The following is a 26,412-nucleotide window of genomic DNA, read 5'->3' as shown; positions in this document are numbered from 1 at the left end:
GGGCGGACTCAACCTCACCGTTAAAGGAACAGGAGGGAGTGCGTAAATTTTGACTGTTCTGGAAAATGTGGGATCCCGCTAAACTAGGGTAAATATAAAAACACCTAGGCAGTCACCTGTGTGGGAATACACTTTTAATAGAGGTTTCCAAGGTTCTCTGGAGAACAGTTCAAAAGTTCACAAATATACAAACTACTAATGTATTTTACAGGAAATGAAAACTCCTTCTCAAGGTTCAGTTTCCTCAACCACAGTCTCTAGGAATGAGTCTGAACACGGAGGTTTGTCTCTAAGACTGACAAGTCTGCAAAGCAAAGAGTTCTTGAATATATATGTACATATATATATATTGGGAAGTCTAGAAATCATACAAAAGGATTCCTTATTGCAGCTGTGTGAAGTTCTGTTAAGCCAAAATGAATTCTCCTCAGAAAGCTGATAGCCAGTTGTTGGAAATAGGAAAAAATTCAGCTTCTTCAAAAGAGAAAAAGTAGTCGGTGTTTACACCGTAAGAAAAAAAAGAAGTAATTGCTGAAAACTGGAAGAATTCTCTTTGAAATGAAGTGCCTCAGGACACTGCTCATTCTCCTCAGGATGACAGTTGAAGTGCAGGGCACCCAGAGAGAAACAGCTGGAGGGAAGCTTCAGCACGAGACTAAGGTAGAAACATAAGAGTGCTGACCTCACAAGGATTTGCGGCCATGATCTTGAGTGGCAGTTAAACCTGAAGAAGCTAGTTCTAAGAACAGCCTCCGCAAGAGCCACCAAGAGTGAGGACGCCGCTGCAACCAACGTGGGTACAAGGAAAAGGGGAATCGTTTTTGCTGAGGGAAGAACTTAACAACGTTGGCAATGGTTTTCCTTACAAGTGTATAGATAGATTTTGAGGGTCTGCCATGGTTGTTTTTTAGGGTGTCTGCAAGCCTGTGGACAACAACACTGGAAACAGAAGTATCAACTAGGATAGTGATGTTCAGTCCCTGATTGCTGAGGCCCAGTTTAATGACTTTGGCATTATATGTATCCCATGGAGGACAGGACTTTATGAAGAAGACCTAGATGTTTCTTATTTCTGATTCATAAGATGGTGTAAATTCTTAGAGAGAGCTTACAAGAGCTGTTATGGGATAATAGGGGCTGGGTCCAGGGTGGAAGGAAAAGTGGAGACATTTCAGGACTTTAAGTAGTTAATTGTTGTGGTAAATAAAATAAGAAATTTGTCTCAGAGGTATTTTGCGTGAGCACAGATTATTGGGCAAACATTGATAGATATCATTGCTTTCTAGACGGAAACTGCTCTTTGGGGTAGGAAGTATTTCTTTTGGTTTTGGAGTATGCCAATGTATTCCCTCTTGAGTGATGATATAAAAATATATTGAACAATTGTGTAAGTTGTCATCTTCCACTTTAAGAGATTATGACAAACAATATCTTGGTTAGCTGACCACTATGAATTTGACTGTAAAATTCCTTTGACAACTTCTGGCAAGATGAAAGAGAAGTCATTTACCCAGGTTGCTCACTCAGAGAAGGCTAATGTGGTCTTGCCAGTCAGTGATGGGTCTACTTCCCATAGTGGACATGTCTTCAGATGACATGTTGTTGTCTGGAGATTAACAAAGCCACCTGTTCAAAAATGAGTGCCCATGACTAGACTTAAATGAAGTACATATTGAAGTCCTCAACGTTTCAATGGAATTTGCAGATCATAAACTGCAAAATATAAGGGAATATTACATTTAAACAGGCTCAAATGTTTAGTGAATTTTAGTTCTTGTTAATCAAACAAATGTGCAAATATGGTGCAAAGGGCATCTGCTATCAATGGCAAATATTATCTGTGCTTCAGTGTGCTTTCATCATGGTCTAAATTGCCAGTGATATGTCTCTTACTTAGTTTCATAATTTATTAAAACTCTAGGTATCAGAATCATCGATCCAATTTCTTGACATACCAATATGACCTAAGATTTGTTTACATGTACCCTGACCAGACATACTGTGGCATATAGCCCACTAAATTGCACGTTATGCTCGTATAAAGCAAGGAGCTGTTGCCGAATGCGCTTACACTGACAAGAGTAACGCATAAGAAATGTAGAAGATATTGACAACCAGCCTCTTGAGCTATGGAACATATAGGACTGGTTAATAATAATAATAATAATAATAATAATAATATTAATATAATTGTCTTGCATTGTTAAAAACTAGGCCTTTAATCGACTGTCCATTGCATGAAAAAAGGTCAACAGCAATAACATGGGAGTGGCTATTATAGATATAGCAACACTTTTCTCAATGACTTATGACAGGGAGTGTGTTTTTATTATAACTAATAAGGCTGCAGTTAAGCAGGTTGAGACACAGCACGCCCTCCACCTTTAAATGAGGTGTGGGACCACAGAGTTGGGCGGAAAGTGGGTTTGCTCATTTTTGGTGGATGTGCAGCTAACACCCAACAATTAATGAGGCCATCAGCCTTTTCAAACACAATATTTATGCTTGAAATATGGTGATTCAAATTAGCAGAATGGATTTAGCAGCCGGTCCTGCTGATGATAAATTGTTCGTTTTCAAAAAAACATCTCTCTGTATTTACTATACAGTGATCTCTGCCATGAGTGCGGAGATCTTATCAGGGTAACGTACCAGAAAAGTTAAAAATAAAAGTGGTTTAAACTTGGAAAAAATGAGAACATTATTTTTAAGTTAAATAGTAATGTAAACTAATTATCTATTTGGAAATATAAAGCAGAAAAATAATTGCACACCACTTCTAACTTAATTTTTCTTTAAAAAAAAAAACAAGTTAATGTAGATATTTATTTAAAATGAAAATTATGTTGCTGAAATTTGAATTAAAAAATACTTTACAAGTAAAGTAAAAAGATGATGATCGTTATTATGCAATACAAATTGTTTAACTTGGTGGTACAATTAATTTAATGTAATTCATTTTTTAAGAAAACTTAAACTTACATCAATTGTTTGGTTCAAATATAGTTGTTAATATATTGTACAATGAAACAACAAATATGTATCATTTTGCATAATAAATGATATTTTTTTATGTCTTTACTATTGTAACTAATTGAAATTAATTTAATATTATTTTCTATGAGGTTTTATTTTTAATCCCTTCCTCTATTGAATGAATTTTTTTTTTATTAGTTAATTAACACAATAAAAATATTCCCTCAACATAAAACTAAGCAGAACAATATTGGTGCGATAAAACGTTAATACAGCAATAAAACTGAGAACTGAAAATAATTTTATACATTCTACAGATTTGCACCCACTTAACTCCAGTTACTAGTGCAGGACTTAATTACAGGGTTGGCTAGATGTGCAACTACATTACCAAAGAGCCCTTCCTCTTTTCAACCTGTATGTTCACAGTACGTGGTTTTCATATTCTGTAGTGGAATTAGCTTGTTTTGGCACTGGAAATTTGGAGATAAAAAATTCCAGAAATTGGACGAGCCTAACATTCAGTATGGTGTTTCTTGGATTAAATGGGTTAAATGCTTCAGTTAAAGCTTGTCTGCATGATCTGACTCCTAATTTGTTTAGTTCTTTTTTCAATAAATATCTTCTTTCAGCAGCCAAAGCTGGACAAATGCAGACACGTGCACTAGGTTTTCTACCGCCAGGTGCCCTAGGTGGCACTCATGGATGTCTGCTAGCGATCCCTTCATCCGTTTTGGCATAACGTCTAGCGTCGGGACTTCACCCAGCCTTAGCTTTAGAAAGCTTGATTTCTGTGGAAAGGTGTTGCATTACCAATGGTTTACAATGTATTGCGCTGGACTTACTTCAACTCTGAACTGGTGTAATTTACTATTGTGTGTCACTATTTTGCTGTGGTAACTTTAGAAGAGCAGTTTGTGAATAGCAATTGTCTTGCTCTTTTGCCGATGGGTACATATCCCATCCTAACTCCCTCCCTAATCCTCTCTTAACCCCTCCTTGCTCAAGGACGTTATTTAGGTGTAACCAGGGGTCACAGCTGTGACTGCTAGCTTGCCCTTTGCAACCCCTAGGACTCCCTTTCCGACCCCTGGGAGAGAGAGTGTATAGGTGTGGATGTGTGCATTTGTAAGCATGAGTGAGAGTGAAATTGAAGGACAAAGGGCACGTGATTGGCATGCAATGTAACTTCCGCTACCCCTGGCATTTCGGAGAATTGATGTTAATGTCCTTACTCCTCCTTAAACCCATTCCCTTTAGTAGTAGGTATTCCCAATTTGTGAACCACCCCCTCTACCACATGTACTACTGAAACATATGTGAGGAGACTTCACAGTCAGGGCACGATTTCCATACAGAAAAAGATTGGTCGGGGTGAGGCAGAACCTCAGCATGTATGTTTGTGAATAGCATTTTGTGGTATGTTTGAAACTCTATTGTAGTACTAAATAAAATTAACCGTAGATTGCAGTTTGTGAATAGGCACCAATATCTTAATCACTGGCCATGTTCATTATATTATCACAAAATTCTAATTTGATTCAGACTGTAGTTGGTTTACTGTTAATGGGAATTATGTCACCCTAGCTATGACAACTCCATAGTGACAGTAAAGCTCAATTATCTTCCTAGATCGCCTGTCTTTGACAAGCGGGCCTGCTTTTTTTCAGCATTCCTACTACTCTCTAAGGGGTGCTTTATTCCCCTTAAAAAGTAGGCATTCCAGAGTGCCTTCAAAGAGAAAGTCCCAATCAATTATATTATTATATATTGTATTAGTTTATAGTGATCTCACCAGCACATACATTGACCACAAAAAAAGTGAACAATCAAAAAGAAAAGAAAACACCATCAAAAATGAGCTAAAGTGCTCTCAAAAACTGACCTATTGCCAATACAAAAATGATATGCTGCTTATAATTTTGTGATTGTGTGTGATTGTGATACCTGTATACTTACAGGTAATGCAGATCAACAAGAGAAGTTGCTAATCTGCATTGCATGAAAAGGACAGAGCATAACTATGCCACATTTACAAAGATACGACACAGTTCTGCTCTCTCCTAGTGCAGGTGCACCTGTGGCTGCAAAGCCCCAAAGTAGGCACCCTTTCACCACAAAGCAAAAGTACCTCAGTTGTGGTCAGGATAACTTTTTGGGGCATGAAGCATTTCGTTCTGACACAAACTATTCTTAGAGGCCTAGTCATGCAAAGAGGATGTAAGGAGGAAAAATAAAGATATTTCTCCCTCCTATGCCAGACTCTGATAGGTACACCATTTTGGAATAAATCCATATTCAATGAATTTAGTAAATATGGGTTTGTGTCACAATACATGAGTGGATCCACAAGAACACCAATGATCTGCCCATCTAAAGCCCCTCTGACACAATGTAATGCATGGAGGGCAGCAACAAACGATTGTGAAAGGGACAAAGCAGAATAGCACCATAGGTACTAAGATATTGTACTGCTGTTGTCATCTCCTGAACTGGCACTGTTTCTTGCTGCCCAACATCACATGCAAAGGTGTTTGAATAATATCTAGCTTAGGTTTTGTACTGGAAGGGCATCCTTACAGTACAAAGTACTAGGCTAAGACATAGCTTAAAACTTTTCCTATTTTGTATGTGTGCGGTACAGTACAAAATTAGAATTGTTTGGAGAATTGTAAACTTTCTCCAACTTTTCAACTACCTTGAGGAGGAGTCATTTCTTGGTGCGAAGCCCTGTCTAAAATGCTAGTAGAACAGACTTTGTGTCACAATTCATGGTTGGTTCCATTGAAATGTCATGTATCACTCATGAATGCTACTCGACTCAAAGTACTGCAAAGTAGCACAAAATACTACTTTGCATTACATTAGGGGTACTCTCCAGCACAGAACAATTGTTGTGTTGAAAAGTAAATACCAAAACAATACATTACATCTGTTTGTGTCTCTTTCGGTGTTGTGCACTGGCACATTGGCCCTCATAACGACCTTGGCAGGCGGCTGAACCACCCACCAAGATCGGACCTCCGGGCAGCCGCCAATGCGGCCGCACCCCCGCCATTTGGAGATCCCCGCAGGGCCGGTGGGTGGAAACCTAGTTTCTGCCCGCCGGCCCAGCAGGGATCTCGGCCGCAACACAGGAGCCGGCTCCAAATGGAGCCGCATAGCATAGCAGACAGTAAAAAGCTGCACAGGTCCCTGTCAGGGGGCCCCTGCACTGTTCATGCAAGTGGCATGGGCAGTGCAGGGGCCCCCAGGAGCCCAGTGACTCCCCGTACCGCCAGCCTTTTCCTGGCGGTTCAAACCGCCAGGAAAAGGCTGGCGGTAGGGGACTCGTAATCCCCTGGGCAGTGCTTTTGCCGCGGTCGTAATGCCATGGGAAGCACCGCCAGCCTGATGGCGGTTCTTCCTCCGAAACAGCCCTGGCGGTCTTGGACCACCAGGGTTGTAATGAGGGCCATAGTGTTGATAGGTTCAGCATTTGGTGTTTTCCCCCCTTAGTGTTTTGGTGTTCTGCTTCTTCCTTTTGTAACTCAGCTGATAGGCCAAGGGTTCATGAATGGAGCAGAGATTTCTTTGAAGTGTGTAGATGGGACCCAGATTATATAGGTATGTCCCTCTGCTTCTCCAAAAAGGATGGTGAGGGTTGAAGAACGCCTCCACTATAACTGTTGTATCCACTGAAAGCCTGGTGTGGTAACGTATTAGGGCTTTTTTCGGCAAAGGACATTCTCGGCCCGTAGCTCTGCAGGCTGTGAGGATGCTATCACGTTTATTTACATGGAATTAGTTAATTGGCAAGAAAGTGTATGGTTGCTTGCAGCTGTCTAGATTTAATTCTAAATGCAGAAACAGTTTAGAAGGATTGTTCATTGGTAACTTACCGCATGTTTTTTCATTTTCATCTGAGCTATCAGGACAGTCTGCTACTCCATCACAAAATGATGCTTGCAAAATGCACGTTATTGCATCAGCACAAGCTCTATGCAAAGTTGGGCAGGGCACTGCAGAAGGAAAGAAATCAAGGTGAGTGTTACAAGATAAATGCTCTTCCATAGTATGGTTTCAGGTTACATCTCACAGTGAAATATAGCAATATTTATTTAGCTAAGACTGCTACTATTATGAACTTGAACATCTCGTCCCCAATTTATCCCATCACCCGGAGGCATCATAGTTTTAATGATATATTCGTACCGGGTGTATTAATGTTGTTGATTGCATCTCCAGTCTGTCTGTACCTCCTGCTAACCCAACCTGGATTGATGAAATCCACAAAACGTGTCCTTCACCAGATGGCACAATTGTGTCGAATGGAGAGAGTTAAAACCGTGTAAGCTATCGCCAGTTGTGATACAATATAGAAGCCACACAGTTATTCACCCATCCATCATGATTGACACATAGTGACTGAACAGGGATGGACTGGAGTTAACTAATGATTATGCATTCAAAGCGATCCCTATCATAAGATTAGCGCAATATTAAAGAAATGGTCAATCAAGCACTTTTGATGTAAATATATTGTGTGCCACTATTTCTTGTCCCCCTTACTAGTTTCTGGAGTGTTGTACGTCTTAACTTAAAAGCCACGTCTAAACAAAGTAAAAAAAAAAACTGTTTTGGGGACCTAGTCACAAACTGCATTTTGTAGAAGGGACATCTACATTAGAACTATTCACAACACTTCAAAATGGCTGTTTACAAACCTGTATATGAGATGAGATGTCCGTATGAACAATTTGTAGGGCTACCACTTCCCATTCATACATTTCTTGAATACTGTTGCTAGCATTCTTTTCACACTTACGCCCATATTTATACTTTTTTAGCGCCGCATTTGCGCCGCTTTTTGACACAAATTCAGCGCAAACGTACAAAATACAAAGGCCCATATTTATACTTTTTGACGCACAACTGCGCCAACGCAGTTGTGCGTAAAAAATTTTGACGCCATCCCAAAGCGCCATGCGGGCGCCTTATTTATTGAATGACGTTAGTCGGCGCAGCTGACTGGTGTGCGTCCCAAAAAATTACTCACACCAGGCAGCGCCGGCGTAGGGGAAAATGGAGGTTGGGCGTCAAAAAATAGGGCAAGTCAGGTCTGAGGCAAAATTTTGGCCTCAACCCGATTTGCGCCATTTTTTTTGACGCCCAACCCCCATTGAAATGACTCCTGTCTTAGCAAAGACAGGTGTCATGCCCCCTTGCCCAATGGCCATGCCCAGGGAACTTATGTCCCCTGGGCATGGTCATTGGGCATAGTGGCATGTAGGGGGGCACAAATCAGGCCCCACTATGCCACAAAATAAAACGAAAAAAAATACTTACCAGAACTTACCTTAACTTCCCTGGGATGGGTCCCTCCATCCTTGGGTGTCCTCCTGGGGTGGGCAAGGGTGGCAGGGGGTGTCCCTGGGGGCATGGGAGGGCACCTCTGGGCTCCTTCTGAGCCCACAGGTCCCTTAACGCCTGCCCTGACCCAGGCGTTAAAAAACGGCGCCCATCAGGCTGGGCGCCGTTTTTTAAGGCCTGCCCCCTTCTGTGCGTCAAAATGACGTCACAGTATAAATAAGGCGCACAGGCCTTAAAGTCATTTTTTGGAAGGGAGCGCCTACCTTGCATATAATTAACGTAAGGCTGGTTCCCCCTTCTAAAAAATGACGCACATGGTGGAACTTTGACGCACGCGGAGTCGGACGTCAAAGTATAAATATGGGGCAGTGTTTGCGCCGATTGTGCGTCAAAAATTTTGACGCACATTCGGCGCAAAGAGAGTATAAATATGCCCCAAATTTTGTACGTTTGCGCCGAATTTGCGTCAAAAAGCGGCGCAAATGCGGCGCTAAAAAGGTATAAATATGGCTCTTAATCTATTATTGTTTTATAACAGCACATTTTCCCTATTTTGAAAATAATTACTTACACTGCTGTGATTAAGTACCTGTCCTGAATTATCATTAAAAAAACCTGGATTCACAAATATGCCCATCAGTTTTTTGTACAATCAACTTTTGTCCACACTGCAAACAACTCAACAGATGGTCATAGATCCAATGAAAAAGAACAGTTGCAGTTCCTGCAATTTATATAAAAGCGATGAAAATGCCTTGGGTAGAGCTCAGCAGTGTTTACAGTATATTCAAGCTACGTTTGTAAAGTTGACTGAAAAAAGGATATAACATTGCCTTCCTCATCAAAGCGGTTCAGCGAGACACAAAAAAAACAATTCCAGCTGTTTTTGTTTCTTCATAAAAGTTGTGAACCACGTGCTCTTTTGCTATCTAGGCCCCAGTTATGCGCCATGAGGAACAGTATGCCGAGATTCGGGCAGCTGGTATTTTTGATGCTAGCTGAGAATACCCATACAATTACTGGAATTATAATTTGGGCCCCTCGAAATGGGAAATAAGTATACAAAATTGGAGTTATGTACCAGAATTCCACATAGTGTTCCCCTTTTGCTTGTGATTCACCTGCATATATACAACCTGCTCAGAGCAGGTGGTACAAGATTTGGGGGGCTTGTGTAAGACAGGCAGGGGAGGGAAGTGATTTGATAGAGCCAGAAAAAGAGGACAGAGGAGAAAGTTCCTGCTAAGAGGGAGCAGCACATTGTCCTTATAGGCTTTATCCCGGAATTATGCAGGGACCAGGAAGTGGGTTGGGAGTACAATGCAGCCCTATACAGAACACTTTCATGTGCCAAATGTTCCAGCCAATAGAATCAGGTCCCTTGTCCCTGAACCAGGTAAATCTGAATGGTGAGGCAAATCCCACATGACTGAGCGAAACAGGACACATAATTGGGACCCATGTATTTTTTTTTTTAATTTACATGTTCACAACCAATACATCGTGCATAGGTACAGGGATCATTTTCTTTTCGCTATAACTCCAGCACAAATTACAGTGTATTTGTTCTCATTAAAATGTAGTGTTTTGTACAACTCTTATTTTCACCCCTTGTCAGTCTTGTCGCTTGCTAACTACTGGTTTAAAAGTATGCACGCTCCGGACCAGAGCCCGTGTGCCTGGTTGTGTATTTGTTTCTGGTTCTGGATTTGCCGTGTTTCGGCGCTCACATTACAACACGCTGTACTGTGAAGTCATCTTTTGACCTGCTGGATAGGGTCCTTTGTCTGCCAAAAGGTCAGTTGGCTTTTTGCTAGTAATAGTAGGATCGGCAAGCCTTTTCACTGATTTGGAAACATCTGCTACACAACCTTGTCAAGATATTAACAAGGAACATGGAACATTATATTATATGATCTTTGATATTTTCCGGGTGTCCTCCTTCCAGGGCTTCGGAATCTTTAAACACTGCCATGCAACATAAGGAAAATCTACCTGGGAGCCCTAGGTCTATTAAGTTCTTGGTCCGAACGTGGGTCCATTTTATGGATTGGGGCTGAGGTAAAATATAACGTGAAGAACTTAAAAGGTAACAACTTGTGCCTATAGGTAATGGACATCAAAACAGTTTGTGAGTAGCAATACGTCTATTTTTTCTCGAAACATTGATCTCGAATGTCTACCTCCTGGCACTTCCTAACCAGTAGTTAAGTGTCATTTATGGTGCCATTGAACAACAATGGCTACCCATCTACTGGTCCTCTCTACATAGTAATATTTTTGGTTAGAGGTGCGAGTTTTGTGGGCTCTGTTGGGGAGGGATGAGTTTATGGGCTTTCATTTTCAGCTGCAGATTGAAATATGTAAGTACATCTATAGAATTAGTCTGTCCCAGCTTCTTAATTGAGTCTAACGAAATACATTTCTACTGTTGGTACAGAAGTCCTATCCAGGTCAAGCTTTGACTTTCCAATATTTTCTTGACAGCTTTTTCTTATATCGGAGGTAGGAAGCTAGGGCTTTTTCAGTAGTGGGATGACAGATGCGTATAGTTCAGAGCATCTAAACCGTCTACTAAGTACTTGCCACACACTAGTTTTGGGTATAACTGCACTGATGCCATCTTAAAAGTATGGCATGTGCGTAAAGAAGGCAGTTTCAAGGGAACCACTGTACATCGTCCCTATGTCATCTACAGTATTGGTCATTATGGGTGGTGGGCAAAATCGATCTATAGAAAAATGACTTTGGGATGTAAGGAATTACTGGTCAAAATCCAGGACAGCAAATTAGCCCTTACTGAAGGGCAGTGCCACTACAGTATATCCCATTTCAGATGTACTTGTTTTCTGTCCTGTATCATGATAATTATCAATGCTCAAATTGTTGAAAGGCAGTGGAATAAGGATCTTCGCAAATAAATACAAGAATTTAAGCAAGACAAATATCTAAATTAGTGTTATTTGACTAGCTGTTAATAGTGAGAGGTGATTCCATCCGTCAACCTGAGCAGAAGCATTTTCAATAACTGGTCCATAGTTATCTTTGATGATTATTCCTTTAGATTTATGTATTTTTATATCCAGATATCCAACAGAGTATGTGCTCCACCTCAAGAGGAAATCCAAGTCAGTCAGCTCAGTACAGGAAGTAACAGAAAAGATCTTAGATTTGTTTCCGTTTATCTTAACAACTAATTAGGGCTCTGTTAGAAATGGGGACTCTGGTTGGCAGTCAGTTTGCACCCAGTCCAAGCAGGTACCCTCACTCTAGTCAAGGCAAGGGAGATGCTCACTTAAGATAACCCCTGTTCACCCTTTTGGTAGTCTGACACAAGCAGTCAGGCTTATCTCAAAGGCAGCATCTACAGTATTTGCAAAAACACACACAGTAATAAGTTGAAAACACTACAAAATGGACACCACACCAGTTTAGAAAAATAGCCAATATTTATCCAAATCAAACAAGACCAAAATTAAAAAAAACACATTTTTATAATAAAAAGATTGTTACTCCATAGAAAACAATGGATGCATTGATGTTATACAAAGTACCTGGTTTGCATCAAAAATAAAGCTGCATGGGCGAGAGTACATTGAAAAAGTCAGCGATGCACCGATTCCTTAGCTGCAAGTGAGGCCATGCATTGTTTCTTCTGCGGTCGGGTAGGTGATGAGTCGTTTTTCTCACTGGCAGGAGAGCGATGCGTAAATTTACAGACAGGTACCTCAGGCCCGGGCAGGTTCACATTCATTTTGATGACCAGCGATGTTGGATAAGAAATCCAGCCACACAAGGATGAGAATCTATGCTGCGCGGGGTTTGCCTCGATTTCAGCAGCCCCAAGCAGGTGTTGCATCATTTCTCCAGCCGCGATGCAGGTGATGAGTCAATTTCCCAGCCGCCATGCAGGTGGTGCATCGATTTCAGCTGCGATGCAGATGGTGCATCGTTTTCACAGCCGCGTTGCAGGTGGTGCCTCAAACATTTACCTGCACGCCTCCTATGCGTGGACTTCCACCTTGGTTCTACCAGCGTCACCTTTCAAGGGCCCAGGGACTGGATGGGGAACCACTTGGCAGGGTAGGAGTCTCAGCAGAGAGTCCAAGTGCTGGCAGAGGAAGTCTTTCATGGCCCTGAGACTTCAAAACAGGAGGCAAGTGCAGTTAAAGCCCTTGGAGACACTTCACAAGTAGGAATATACCACGAAGTCCAGTCTTTGTCCTCTTTCAGGTAGAAGCAGCAACTGCAGGCCAACCCAGCAAAGCACAGCCACAGGCAAAGGGTCAGTACCCCTCTCCAGCTCTTTTCCTTAGCAGAGGTTCCTCTTTGTTCCAGAATTGATCTACAAATCTGGGGTTCTGGGTCCACTATGTGTACCCCTTTCTGCCTTTGAAGTTGGCAAACTTCAAAGGAAGGTCTCTGTTTTTCAAAAGATCCTGTCTTGCCCAGGCCTGGCTCCAGAAACACACTAGGGGGATGGAGACTGCATTGTGTGAGGGCAGGCGCAGCCCTTTCAGGTGTAATTGTCAGCTCCTCCCTCTGCTCTAGCCAAGATGACCCATCAGATATACAGGCTACACCCCAGCTCCCTTTGTGTCACTGGCTAGTGGAGATTCACAAACAGCCCTACTGTCAGTCTGACCCAGACATGGAATACACAAGCAGGCAGAGGCACAGAATGTTTAAGCAAAAAAAATGCCCACTTTCTAAAAGTGGTATTTTCAAACCGACAATCTGAAAAACAACTTTACTGAAAGATGTATTTTTGAATTGTGAGTTCAGAGACCTCAAACTCCACATCTCTATTGGCTCCCAAAGGGAAACCACACTTAAAAGTTATTTAAAGGCAGCCCCAAGTTAACCTATGAGAGAGATAGGCCTTGCAACAGTGAAAACTGCATTTGGCACTATTTCACTGTTAGGACATGTAAAAATAAACCAGCACATGTCCCACCTTTAACATACACTGCGCCCTGCCCATGGGGCTACCTAGGGCCTAGCTTAGGGGTGCCTTACATGTATAAAAGGGAAGGTTTGAATTGGCAGTTTAAAACTGCATACACAGACACAGCAGTGGCAGGTTTGAGCCATGTTTGCAGGGCTACTCATGTGGGTGGCACAATCAGTGCTTAAGGTGTACTAGTAGCATTTCATTTACAGGCCCTGGGCACCTCCAGTGCACTTTACTAGGTACTTAACAGTAAATCAAATATAGCAATCATGGAAAAGCCAATTACACAGGTAATACACACAGGGGGCACTTGCACTTTAGCGAGGGTCAGCAGTGGCAAAGTGCCCAGAGTACTGAAACCAGCAAAAACAAAGTCCAGTACACAGTCAAAACATAGGAAGCAGATGCAAAAAGACAGGGGAGACTATGCCAAGGATGCCAAGTTTAACAGTCTCATATACAATCTCATGGATCAGTGGTTATGGGTCGGCTGCGGACACCTAATAAACAGAAGTTTATCATCTGCATGCAGAGAGAGGATTAGCCTCCTACTGGTCAAGGACAGTCCTCTATTGGAGTGGAATTTCCTTAGGCAGCATGAAAGTGGTTCAATAGAGGTTGTGAAAAAAAGGAGCAATAGAGGCAAACCCTGTTGGGTGCCTCATGCTCTTCATTTTGGACAGTGAAGACTGCTGCAACACTTTCATCCTTCTCAGGAATAAATGCTCACGGAGGTTGAAGGACACTTTGACACATCAGTAAAGTTTGGTAGAACTATCAAAAAAATTACCATTCTATACATTTAGACAATATTACCCATTTGGCCATACAAGGAAAGCTCCAATCAGAAATAAGGTTAAATCATTTATTACAAGCTCAAAATCAAAGTCACAGAGGTCATTCTAAGAACAAAGTTATAAATGTACATTATTACCAGGGATTGCACAAAGCGATAGAAAAAGTTTAGTCGCGCTAACATTAACAAAACTAAACATTCAAGATCAATGCACAATATCAAAAGAAATAACTGAAATTCAGAAATCCAATGTTGCTCAGGATTAGCAATCATCTGTAAATTCAATTTAAAAAAGTAATAAATCTAGATTGTTCAGCCGAAAACCCTACTTCTAATCAAATCAAGGAAATGCATGTGTGGGGTGTAAGACATGCGAGCAAACTACAAAAGCACAAAAGTAACATAAATAATGTCTAAGAAACTAATCTTGGATTTTAAATTACAACAAAAATAAGCAAAATGTAGGTAAAAAGGATAGCGTCAGCATAGCAGAAGTTTGGTCAAGGGTCTTCTAAAAGGGACATAGAAAGTTTACTAAGCCTGAAAGGACATTTCAAAGGGACAAGTCGAGAGGGAAATACTACTCCAAAAATACAGCATTCAGGGATTCTTCATTAGCAAAGCATTAGGGTCAGCAAAGCATCAATAAGCTTTTAGAGCTCTCAAAATTAAAATGTCCATCAATATTTTAGAATTCCCAAAGCATTCTTATTTGTTAAAGGTGTCAGTTTATGTCACATTGAAAGGGTATCATCCAATAGAATCAGTCATATGACTCCAAGTTGTAACATCTCAATTCCTTCTCATATCTGTCATGGGAACATCTTCTATCTGTGAGATTCAACGCAAGTTTGAAACAATTGTATACAATGAAAGTCCATGTTCCACACTGTTCTTCAATCAAGGACACTATGCTACTTTCTCTCTGTGCTTAAACAATGTAGCCTATTACCAAACTAAGCTCCTCATGAGAACATAACCTACAACATAACCTACAAAAAAGTTCACATTAAAAAATGAATCAGCATTTCTACCTTGGTCACAAATGACAAGCTTCAACAGGCCTCACTCATGTTAACACAAAAACAACACCAATGCATTTAATTAATAAGTTTCAATAAAACATATGTAATATGGAAACATTAATCATTTTTCAATTATTCAATAATGAGAGCAAAACATTTAAATGTAAACGCTAAAACTTTATCAACACATTTCATTAACCATAGCATAGAACTGCATTTCTCTCATTTTTGCACTATTTTTAATTTATTAATCATTAGAAATTCAATATTGTTTTAATATATCATGTTCATTTAAAGTGTAACTTGCATTGCAATACCACTTTTATTCTAACAACATTCAATTAAATTCAAATGTCACCTAAGACTAACTCTGCATTATAACAAGGCACATTCATAAGTGAGTCAAGCACTATCAGTCCCTCCTCTGATGGGAACTACACCATCACAAATGGTCAATTTCTCATTTTCAATAAGACAACTCAAAATCTCAAGATTCTGTTTCGATATAGTCTACTGTAATCCTCAAATCTCTTAAGATTACAATAATAGATGCAGCTCCTAGTCTCCATTTCTATCTCTTCCCTCCTCTGTCTAGTGTTTGTTCTTTTCTCTTTCATGCTACTTGAATAGTTTGTAAATTCCAAACACAACCAAAGAACACAAAGGTTTAATTAACAGGGTTCTTAAAATGGTGCCCACTAGTCCTTTTCCCTTGTTTCCAAACCATTTACAAATGGTTAAAAAACATTACTCATAGCTTCCCAGGCACCAGCTGCTGTTAGACTCTTCACGTCATTTCACAAGCCAGTAATGACTGAGATATACTTTGTTATCTCTTTACTCTTAGGCATGTATATGAAACGATATTGTGCATGTAACATTTTACAGACTCCGCCTTTCTTTGCAAGAAGAATGTCTAACGCAAGGCAATTTTGCAAAACTGTTGATCTCACAGCAACCATTTCTGTGTCCATTAACAACATGGCACCTGTGGTGTTTTGTAGATAACTTAGCTACAATAGCTGACAGCTTCCTAATCTTGATATCATTCAAGAGCTGACCACCTGATGGAATTATGGCACCAAAAATAGCTCTCACTATATCTGAAGCACTCACTCCTTTTTTAGCTGTGGAGTTTGCTTTCTCACCCCAAACAGGATCATTAAAAGTATCTACATGACATATTTTTGGAAATACTACTCCCAGATACCGTGTACCATACCAGCATTTTGGCAGTTTGGAATAGCCATTTTTTCCACAAATGAAACACCTAGTATGGCGGGATCCTGTCCATTTACCAAAAAAGTCCAGACTCTCTTAAACACAAAAACATGTCTTCATTCACTATTACCTACAAAATGTGTGTGTATGAGACCTTTGGGGTGATATTTGTCGACCACAACTTCCCTGAGAGGTCACTGAGTGTAATGCACCAGAATGTCACAAATCACCTTTGGTGCTGCTAGCTAGCCGAAAAAAGTTTCACAGTCCTAGTTCCAGACATAATAAAGGAATCCTATGCTGTAAGTGGGATAGATATTCTCCCTACCATACAATACCAATTAGATCAACTGCGCAGATTCAGCCTCAATACCCAATAAAACATGGAGTTAAAGCACCCGTGAGAGAGATCCTTACACAACGTGAGTACCAGGGAGTAATAGAGCCCTGTTTCTCTGCAATGAATAACCCAATATTCCCTGTAGCAGAACCAGACTCTTCATACCGAATTGTATAAGATTAAAGACACTTGAATAGTCAAACACACACATTTGCAAGCCAAAATACACACAGCACTTATGAACAAATTAACAACATAGTGTGTAAAAAGTATAAAACAACCTTTGATATCTCCAATGTTTTTTTCTGTCAAAATGTTGCACCTAAAAGCCAGGATTTAAGGACTTTCAGTGCACTTGGCTCTCAAAGGAGGTTTTGTTTTTTGCCTCAAGGGTTTAAGAAATGTCCTGGATTGTTCTCTGCCTGGGTAACAACAATATTACATGGTATTGATCCCGAGGCGTTGTCCTAAGTGAATAACATCTATGCCACAGATGACAACCTCAATGCCCATTTAGCCTGGGTGGATCACATTGTTTTAGGAATTGCTGCCCAATGCTATAAATTCAATTTCAAGAAAACCAAATTGTTATTTTTGGTATCCTATTCCTAGGATATAAACTATCTGATGAGGGCAAGAGCCGAGCGCCGCACTTTCAAGAAAAATGCTCTCAACTTCAAATTCCAAACACCATCCAGAAACTGTAGGCATTGCTGGGTTTCTTCAATTTTGGCAAAACTTACATTCCTAATTATGCAGAATGCATAAAACCTCTTTATGATCTAATTTGTCCAAATTTTTCAAACAAACCCTGGACATCTGAACACACATGAATACTAAGAGATTTACAAGACATGCTAGAAGCACAGCACTCACACACACGTGAAATACAAAACAATAATTTACACCAATGGTTCAGCACAACCAGCTGTATGTACTAAACATCAATACTCTACTGCCTACACAGCTCATAGCGGTGTAATGAGGGATGGTACATTCCACCCTCAACATAACTGCACGCAGACCCTAGGGAACTGCACAGCACAACTTGTAGAGCTTAAGGCTTTAACTCTGGCACTGGAACATACAGATCCATTGACTGTGTGTGATTTGAACTACTGTGTCCAGTCCTACAATTATTATGACATCATTGGTCCCTGAACAGTGCCAATAATGTAAATAACTCAAAGGGGAACACCATCAAACATATCTTAAAGGCAGACTACCCAAAGCTCAGGTAGTTCAAACATTGGGCATCAATGTGTAGGAGTACACGTTGTAGGGAGCACTTTGGCCGATGAAGCTGCCAAATCCCCAGTAGCTACAGCTTCTGTTGCTGCAATTACTCTTTCTCATACGAGATTGGATGATGATGCATCGGCTGCTTTGAAATCTTCAGCTGACAGCAAACCTTTACAAAAAGCGTACCCTGAAAACAATACCTCCTACTTCAGTGCCCAAAATATTGCATTTGTAACTATCCCTGGGGTGGGTGATCGTGTGATCCCCGAACAAGATCACAGATTAGATCTCATTAAAGCAGGGAATTAGGGTGTTGTTACTGACCAGGCTGATGCGGCGGCTACCATCTCCTCGTTACAGAAACACTATTGGCGGCCATGTCTTCACAAGCAGACCAAACAGTATGTCCCTTGTTGTGACATCTGCCAACAAATTAAGGGGTCCACCATCAAACTGCCACCACAGACATCCATCTTAGTGTCCAAAACACCACTACAATATGTGAACTTGGACCATTGCGTTCCCTCACAAACTGACAGTGCATACAAATACATATTAGTCGCTGTTGACTCATGTTCTAGATTCCTATGGGTATTGCCATAATGATCGGCTGACCCTTGAACTGTTATTAAAGATTTGCAAGTTTTCATCAGGACAAATGCAGTAGCAGCATTCTCCTCAGACCATGGCCCTGCCTTTGCCTCCAGGGCATTCAAGGACACCATGTCAATGATAGGTGTTCAACTCCATTACTACTCCCCATACCATCCTGAGGGAAACACGGTCATGGAAAAGATGAATTGAGACTTAAAGCAATCCTTAACAGTGAGGGAAATAGGTTCTGGTCATGGCTGGCTTCATCACCTATATGGGGTACAAAGAGCCCTAATGATCTGTCCAGAAGTTCCTTGGAAGGACGTACCCCTTATGAGGTCCTCTTTGGGATGCCTATGTATGTCCAAGATTTTAATGGCCCTGGTGCGGTGGCTGCAGAAACACCTTTGACATAAATGATTATGTCGCTGTTTTAGAGGAATACAACAATTCTGAGATGAAAATTCATCCTCCTATGCTGCCACCTTAGGAAGGAGGGATTTGCCAGCAACATCTACCAGCTGGATTCCTAAATTTGGGGATCTAAAACAAAAATAGATTGCTGTGAAAGAGGAGTTTGATCCATCATATAGAGCACCAGTTTCAGTCCTGGGAATACATGATAGAAGAACTGTCATCATTCCACTGCTGCCTGGTTCTAAAGAAAATCACTGTATTTTAAATAACATAATCAAATTGCACCATGTGGATGATCCTGCACAGTAGACCAGGAGGATTCCTGGGCAGTTTCTTAGCCTTCATCACTACCCCATGGGACGTACCTCTTCAACCACTCAAAAATGCTTCTGCAAGCACCAGTGGTAGAATTGTTTCCCTAATCTTGAGGTGGGCAGAGAATTAATTTTGTTACTTCCTGTCACTACTTCACTGACAATAAACGTCCGAAAAATAGATCCTTACTATTTCAATTCAACACAAACGGATGACATTGTTTAAAATGAACCACCACCATTGGGTTCTTAAACCATCTACCAGTACTGCACTGGCTTTTGTTGCTACTCAGACTGCTTCTGGGTATTTAGTCGACATTGATGACTTCAAATTCCTGTGCTCCTGTGACTGCAACTATCTTGAGAACATGTAAGCTTTATAACTGGCTTAAAAACAATTATTTGGTTCGTCCATGGTACTATCTATGGATACTGCTGATATTGCTTTCCTTCTTGCCATTGATTGGCTTTAGCATCAGTTTATTTGTAATCAGTGGTCGCTATCTTTCTGATTGCTCCGCTTTTCAACTGGTGGATGAGTTTTTAATTAGGGGTAGATGGCAAACTCTACTCAGTGGGTGGAACTCACAGAGTTTTTCCACTACGCACTGTGCTTGGAGCACAGAGTTCAGCAAAAACTCCGCCTACTGCCATCTTGCAGAGTTTACCAGCACCTGCCCCTATTTCTGGTCATACAGAAACTTGTTTTATTTAATGCATAAATTCATCTTCTGCGAAAGCCAGACATCTACAAAATTCTCATTCGTATACAAACATCATTGAACATTTCTGTAATTAGCTAGCCAATATATTTATTCATAGCTGTTGTTGAATGCCTACAAAATCACCTGAAATCAATAGTAATTAGTGCTAATTAGGATGACTGTCCTATTCCTTTCATAAACTGCATTGGCTTTCAACTGACTGCTTCAGTCCCTTTCCAGGGATCCACAACCTGCTATTGCCAAGGCGTACACTTTACAGTGTTGCTAAAGGTGTTTTCTCTAAAGTTGAGCGACGCCCAAACAGTTTGCAACATGGCTGTTTCTTATCTTTTTGCCTGGAAAACAACCTCCAAAGTGTCCTGCATCCGGGGAGATGAAAGGGGAGACAAACAGGGACATCTTTTTCAATACGTTTTCCAGGTACTGTTTTCGGCATGCATTCCTGGTCTCAGTCACTAGCATTTTACTTACATGTAATGTGTAACTGTTTAAAATGCTTAGATATTATTTGTACCTAGGGATGCTGTAAACATACGCCTGGAGCTTGTTTATTCATTACTTTTTGTACAACTCTTTTGATATGTTTCATTGCTGGGTACTTAGCGCCATTGTGACAGATTGCCCCTCTCTGGGACTCTGGCTCCCTAATTGCCCCTTACATTGCCCTGCTACTAGTTGTTAGTTATGAGGTTTCTGGTTAGCAGGGGTATGTACCTAAGCCAGACAGACCCCACCCCTCTAGTTTGCGTAAGCGATATACACACCTTGGTAGCTTGGCCAGAGCAGTCAGGCTTATCCCTGAGGCAATGTGTAAAGCGCTTACACTACACACACACTCCAGTGGCACAATAAATACATCACAAAAGAGACTCCACACAATATTATGTAAAAATATAAAATATATTGTTTATAAACTAAGACCAAAACCTCATAAAATAGTGACTATGTTGCCAGCTAGGCAATTGTCAAGCATCTGAATGAGTGCAATAAAATACATATTTCTATGTTGCACATGGCATCAAAAGCACACCCTTCCAATGTATACACAACAGATCCTGAAATATGCTCATTACCCTGACAGGGTAAAAATAACATATACCCCAACATCAGGTCTTGAAATGCAGCAGTTAGGTTAGGGAGAGAAAACACATGAATTACCAAACATCCCTAAAGTCCATAAATCACCACGTTGGTCATCACATATGATCAGTAATAACTGTATTATCAATTACCCTCATAACCCTATAGTTAAAGTGCACCTGCACATCTATTACATGCTAATGGTATAGCGAAAACCAAATGTAGATTGCAGGAACACCTGCACACCTACTACAGTGAATAAGGTCACTACGGGGAAACTGCAATGCACTGGAGCACCTGCATGCCTGCCACAGTTAATAAGGTAATTTCAAGCAGAAAATAGCAGGATTGGGAATTTCTTCCCATTTTGCCAGTGGATTTAAAAATGCTCCCACAAGGTATGCATGGGCCAGGGGAGGGGAGAGGCAAACACACACACAGTGAGGTTTGTAGGGAAACCCTCATGGGTCCCCCACATGCGGAATTCCAAAGAGACCGCTACCCACAAACATGTAGCACAGAACTTCAAATGAATGTAGCCTTTCTCCTTAAGTCAGGCCGGGCTGCCTGTGAAGCTATGATGGCAGCTGCCAAACTCTCTTGTGGCCTGACTAACCCATTGTACTCCTGGTGAGGACCGGGCCTCAGGGATCTGGATTAAGGAGGGAGGCACCAAAGAAGAAGGCTGGCAGGCGGCCTCTGGACTGGGGCCACAACAGCAGGATGCAGTCTTCCCTCAGGCTGGTGGTGTGGCACACAGGGAGTGGGTGCCCCAAAACAACAGTTTTGAAAGGCTACTTCTGCAGGTGACATAAGCTGTGCTGCAGGCCCACTAGTAGCATTTAATTTTCAGGCCCTGGTATAAAGGATACCACTGTACATGAGACGTATAGGTAAATTAAATGTGCTAAATAAGTGTAAACCAATCCTACCAAGCTTCAAGCGGAGAGGAAAGTTGTTTAGGGATAACTATCCAAAAAGGGCCAGGTCCTACACTAGTAATAATAATAATAAAAACACATTGAGGCACTGTTATATCAGTTTACTGGCCTCTTCTATGGCAGAAGTGCCTGCTGGAGCATTCCAACTGCAACACTCCAAGCCACAGCATATTCTTCAGGGGAGAGAGATGATTTTTGGCCTGGTGTAAGGCGTGAGTTTGGTTTATACAGAAAGATAAATGTGTGAGGCATACCTGAAGATGGAAGGGTATTTTATCTGCCGAATGAGTGAATACACAAGCTCTGCATTTTCCTCATGCTTGGTGTTCTTTCAAATCAACAGGAGCTGGTAACTCTACTTGCTTGCGAACTCAGAGGAATGTGGCAGAGTTTTTCAGTAACTCCATGGAATTCCATGGAGTGAAACTCCATGAATTCCATCCATGACTAGTTTTAACACCTGACCTTTTTTCCGATAAAGTCCAAAGAGACTTGTTCCTTGTGTATAGTTCAGCTGTCCCAATTCCTGATGGGATTGTTTGGGATAAAGTACCATATGATATATTTGGACCTACTGAGGTAATTCAAATTCCACATGTCTTCAAAGTCTGTATGAAGAATATTATTACACCTGCTTCTGATGGCCGGGATGTAAAAACAGTTGATTCCATGCTTTCTGAGCTTGAGTAATATACTGTGTTTGAAAGTGAAAATATATATATGAACACAGTGAATTATGGGGTAATATTTTGTTACCATCATTATGGACATTCCTTTCTGCACTGAGTTTGTACCCTGAGATCGTTTTTTAATTACACACAATGACCGCATTTTCTGACTCCACCAGTTGGGAGTTCCAAAACATATGTAAAAAAGCTTGCATATTTTTCTGAGCATGATGCCTACAATGCAGGTATATTATTTTACATTACCTACTTCTAAAGTGAGAAAAATATTGCTAAGCAACACAATGTTAATATGTTCTAATTCCTTTGTTTCCCATCTGCCCATTGAGGTCTACAAGTTTTGGAAAAATACTGTTGATTTGAAGAGTGTTTGGGGAACACGAGATTGGCAAATACAGGGTACGGAAGCTTTATTTAGAGCTTGCCTTAATCATGTGCAAATGATATTTTTAAATGACACAGTTCAGTAAATGATTTGCTTGGGATTAGCAAAAATAAAAGAACTGAATGAGCCCAGTATGCCGACACCAGTTAAATTTAACAATTGATAGACACTTTTAAATATCACTGAAGAGCAGCTCACTAGTTGGGTTCAGAATGCTGCCTTTAATTCCTCATTTTCATGTCCCAGAGGCTGGGTATTGGGCCAGTTGACACAAATGGTTGTCAGGCACATTTTTCTAATTCCACACTGGGTTTCAGAGCAGGGTGACCAGGCCCTCATTACACCACAGCTCAACACTCAGGTATCATTAGAACATACAGTGTGAGTAAACTTTGCGAACAGTGGTTATGTCCTCCCACATTAGCAGCTGTCAAAGAGCGGCTTAGACTCCTTTCAGAAAAAGTCGACTTACAAGATTTCTTGTTAGGTCCTAGAAAGCAACACTCAGGATTAAATATATAGTGAGACCTGGAAGCTTTAGCAAATGGAAACTGCTGCACGTTTAAGACAGATTGATAAAGAAAACATGGAAAAGGCTCTAGCCATTGTCGATAATGGTATGAACATATTGTCCATCCACAGTTACACGTTAAATAATATTCTTTCATCTGCAATAGACATCATTCAAACTGATATTTTTTTTACATCATGGACAGAGTCAGCTTAGGTCCATTATGCAGTTGGGTTGGACATTCCAGGTTCTTAGAGGTGGCTGTGTGCCTTGGCAGCATGGTAATTCTACTGATTTATTTGCCGTATTAAATTTTACAAGACAACTGCAGATAATGGTAATCAAGAAGCAAGTTACATCATGCTAAACATTGAGAAATTGACAAATTTGCTTTTTACTAAGCAGAAATTCCATTGACATTATGGCTAATACACAGTGTGATTATTATACCCATTTCTACATTTCAGTTCACCAAGTGTTTGAAACATTTTGCAGTTGGCAGATTTGAGTGGATAGGGGACAGTTACATCCATGAGGTGTGGGAGATACTTTTCGATTACAAATGTCTAAATGAAAAAAGAGGTATTTTTTAGTGCAAGCCAATGTGAGGCTGCTGTTAGTTATTCTATGATTTGTGAGCAGGTGTTGCATGGCACTTGTAATGCAGCCATAGCAAACTTAGCTTGCTATCTGAAGGGTACTCCTGTCTCTTTGATTTGCCCAGTATTTCAAATATTTTCAAATGGAAGTTATGTAATGTTTAGTGATGAAGGTTGTTGGGGGATAAAGCCTGTAATGGACTATGGGGGTTATTCTAACTTTGGAGGAGGTGTTAATCCGTCCCAAAAGTGACGGAAAAGTGACGGATTTACCACCAGCCGTATTACGAGTCCATTATATCCTATGGAACTCGTAATACGGCTGGTAGTATATCCGTCACTTTACCGTCACTTTTGGGACGGATTAACACTCCTCCAAAGTTAGAATAACCCCCTATGTGATTTCGGTGTCCCAAATTGTAACTTGCTGCAGCCATGTGTTATTTCCCCCCACACAAGAGATAACATTAGCAGAAATGTGGCCCCACATTTCTACTTCAAATGTAAATTTTGACAAGCTGAGCAGACTAAAGGAGCTATTGTTTCAAAAATATGCGGCTCTGATATCAGCTAGAGAGACCTATGACCTCCAACTAGCAAGGTCATCAGCAGAAATACAGTCCCTATTAAAAACTAACTTCCCCAAACATTTTGAAGACTTGGTGAGCTGGATTTTCAGTGCATCTAATACTGTGAGAATTGTGAACATTTTTAAGGCTGATGTTTCTGGATTTGATAGCACTTTCTAGACTGTATTTGGTGGATTTCCAATAACTTTGGCACTAATTGGCGGCATCTTGCTGTTGCTGTTTGTGATGCACAATAGCTGTCACATCTCAGAAAAGCGCAGTAATGGAGCTCCCACCAGCCCAGCTGTGTTGTGACCACATGATTCAGTATTTTGGACGTTCACTGCTGGAGGAGATTGAGCTGAAATGGTCCTTGTCATTCCAACCAATATTGACCTGTATGCAGCCAATTTTCCATTGCATGTGGTGCTTCTTCGAGTGTGCAGCAAAAGTCTGTATTGCTGTACAGCCTGTGCCTTCTTTGGACACAGATTTGTTAATGTTCTCGACAAGGGTTCATTCACGGACATGCCCATTTAGATTACTTTTGATATGAGAGGCATCATACGACCGGCCACTTGTGGATTTCCTGTCTCCTTCTACATTTGGCACTGCAAGGAGCGTGACCCCCTTAGCCAGTCCCATGCCTGCTGCATCTGCACACATATGCTCCATGGACCCTTAAGTTAATGTGCTGGTCAAGGTATTGCCCGCCGCAGTGGAATCCTTTTTGGCTTCCATCACCATTGATGACATCAGAGATTTTCTTCAGGACCCTCATTATAGTTGAAATTTGATCATTGTCATTTTTGGTTCAAATACTAAATTGGCCTTAAAATTGGTCTGCTTTTTGGCCTGTCTTGCTTGTCACCTTTGTCATTTTTAGCGCTTTTATGTAAATCTAATATGCTTTAGTGTTTTAGTTTTAGACCTTTATGGTTTTAGGTCTTCAACTTGCACTCTTGTCCCAACAATAGGGAGGGTGTTGTGTTAGTTCATATTCACACCATTCTTGGGCACACATATTTTAGATTAGCTTAGGCCTGCAGTCTGAGCCCTTTTACTCAGATATATGCTCTAATTTCATTTATTTATTTTAGTCTGCCTGCTTTCCAACTGAAATGTTTTACTTTTTCTTTTCAGCTGGGATTCTGCAAAAGCATTGCTATTATTGTTGTTCATGACATTTTACCATGTGCCAATACCCACGGCTGACAAGACCAGTACATGATAATCTATCTAGTATTGTTGCCACAAGAGTACATAAACAGTCTGACGTTTAGGCACATGCCCATGTCAAGCCTATTGCCCATAATACAAACAAAACAGCATACTGGCCAAGGGAGGGAGGTCATTCTGGCCAGGACATCCATCCACGATGTATGTCATTTTACTGCTGACCTCAGCCCTGTCTCTACAATCAGCCAAGAAGGTGGCAGAAAGACCCTCATTCTCAGGTAATGAGGGTGGTTTCTTCTCTCGTGGGCTAAGTACAGACAGATTGGGCTATTGCTGCTATGCTCTCGCTAGGAGTTAGGGGTTAGGTAGGATTCCTATGTATATGTCATTCCAATATGCTTAGGTTGTTTGTTTTTCTTCTTGTTGGTCATAACAATCGTAATCTTGTTATGTCCCATTGCCCTAATCACTGCAGGTCATATGTTTAATGGTAGATTGCAGTCTTT

General features: G+C 40.9%; 1 protein-coding gene across 1 annotated transcript in view; it reads right to left on the bottom strand.

The window, feature by feature from the left end:
- Positions 1-26,412, bottom strand: part of TMPRSS15 (transmembrane serine protease 15) — a 1,384,111-nt gene that overhangs the window by 1,023,383 nt on the left and 334,316 nt on the right. The window contains exon 7 of the mRNA XM_069204099.1: positions 6,858-6,977. Within this exon, the coding sequence (XP_069060200.1) occupies positions 6,858-6,977 (120 nt within the window). The remainder of the gene's footprint in view (positions 1-6,857; positions 6,978-26,412) is intronic.

The sequence above is a fragment of the Pleurodeles waltl genome, chromosome 8 (genome assembly GCF_031143425.1).
Source record: "Pleurodeles waltl isolate 20211129_DDA chromosome 8, aPleWal1.hap1.20221129, whole genome shotgun sequence".
Taxonomy (NCBI): domain Eukaryota; kingdom Metazoa; phylum Chordata; class Amphibia; order Caudata; family Salamandridae; genus Pleurodeles; species Pleurodeles waltl.
Note: the sequence above shows the minus strand (reverse complement) of the source record. Positions and strands in the feature narration are given on the sequence as shown.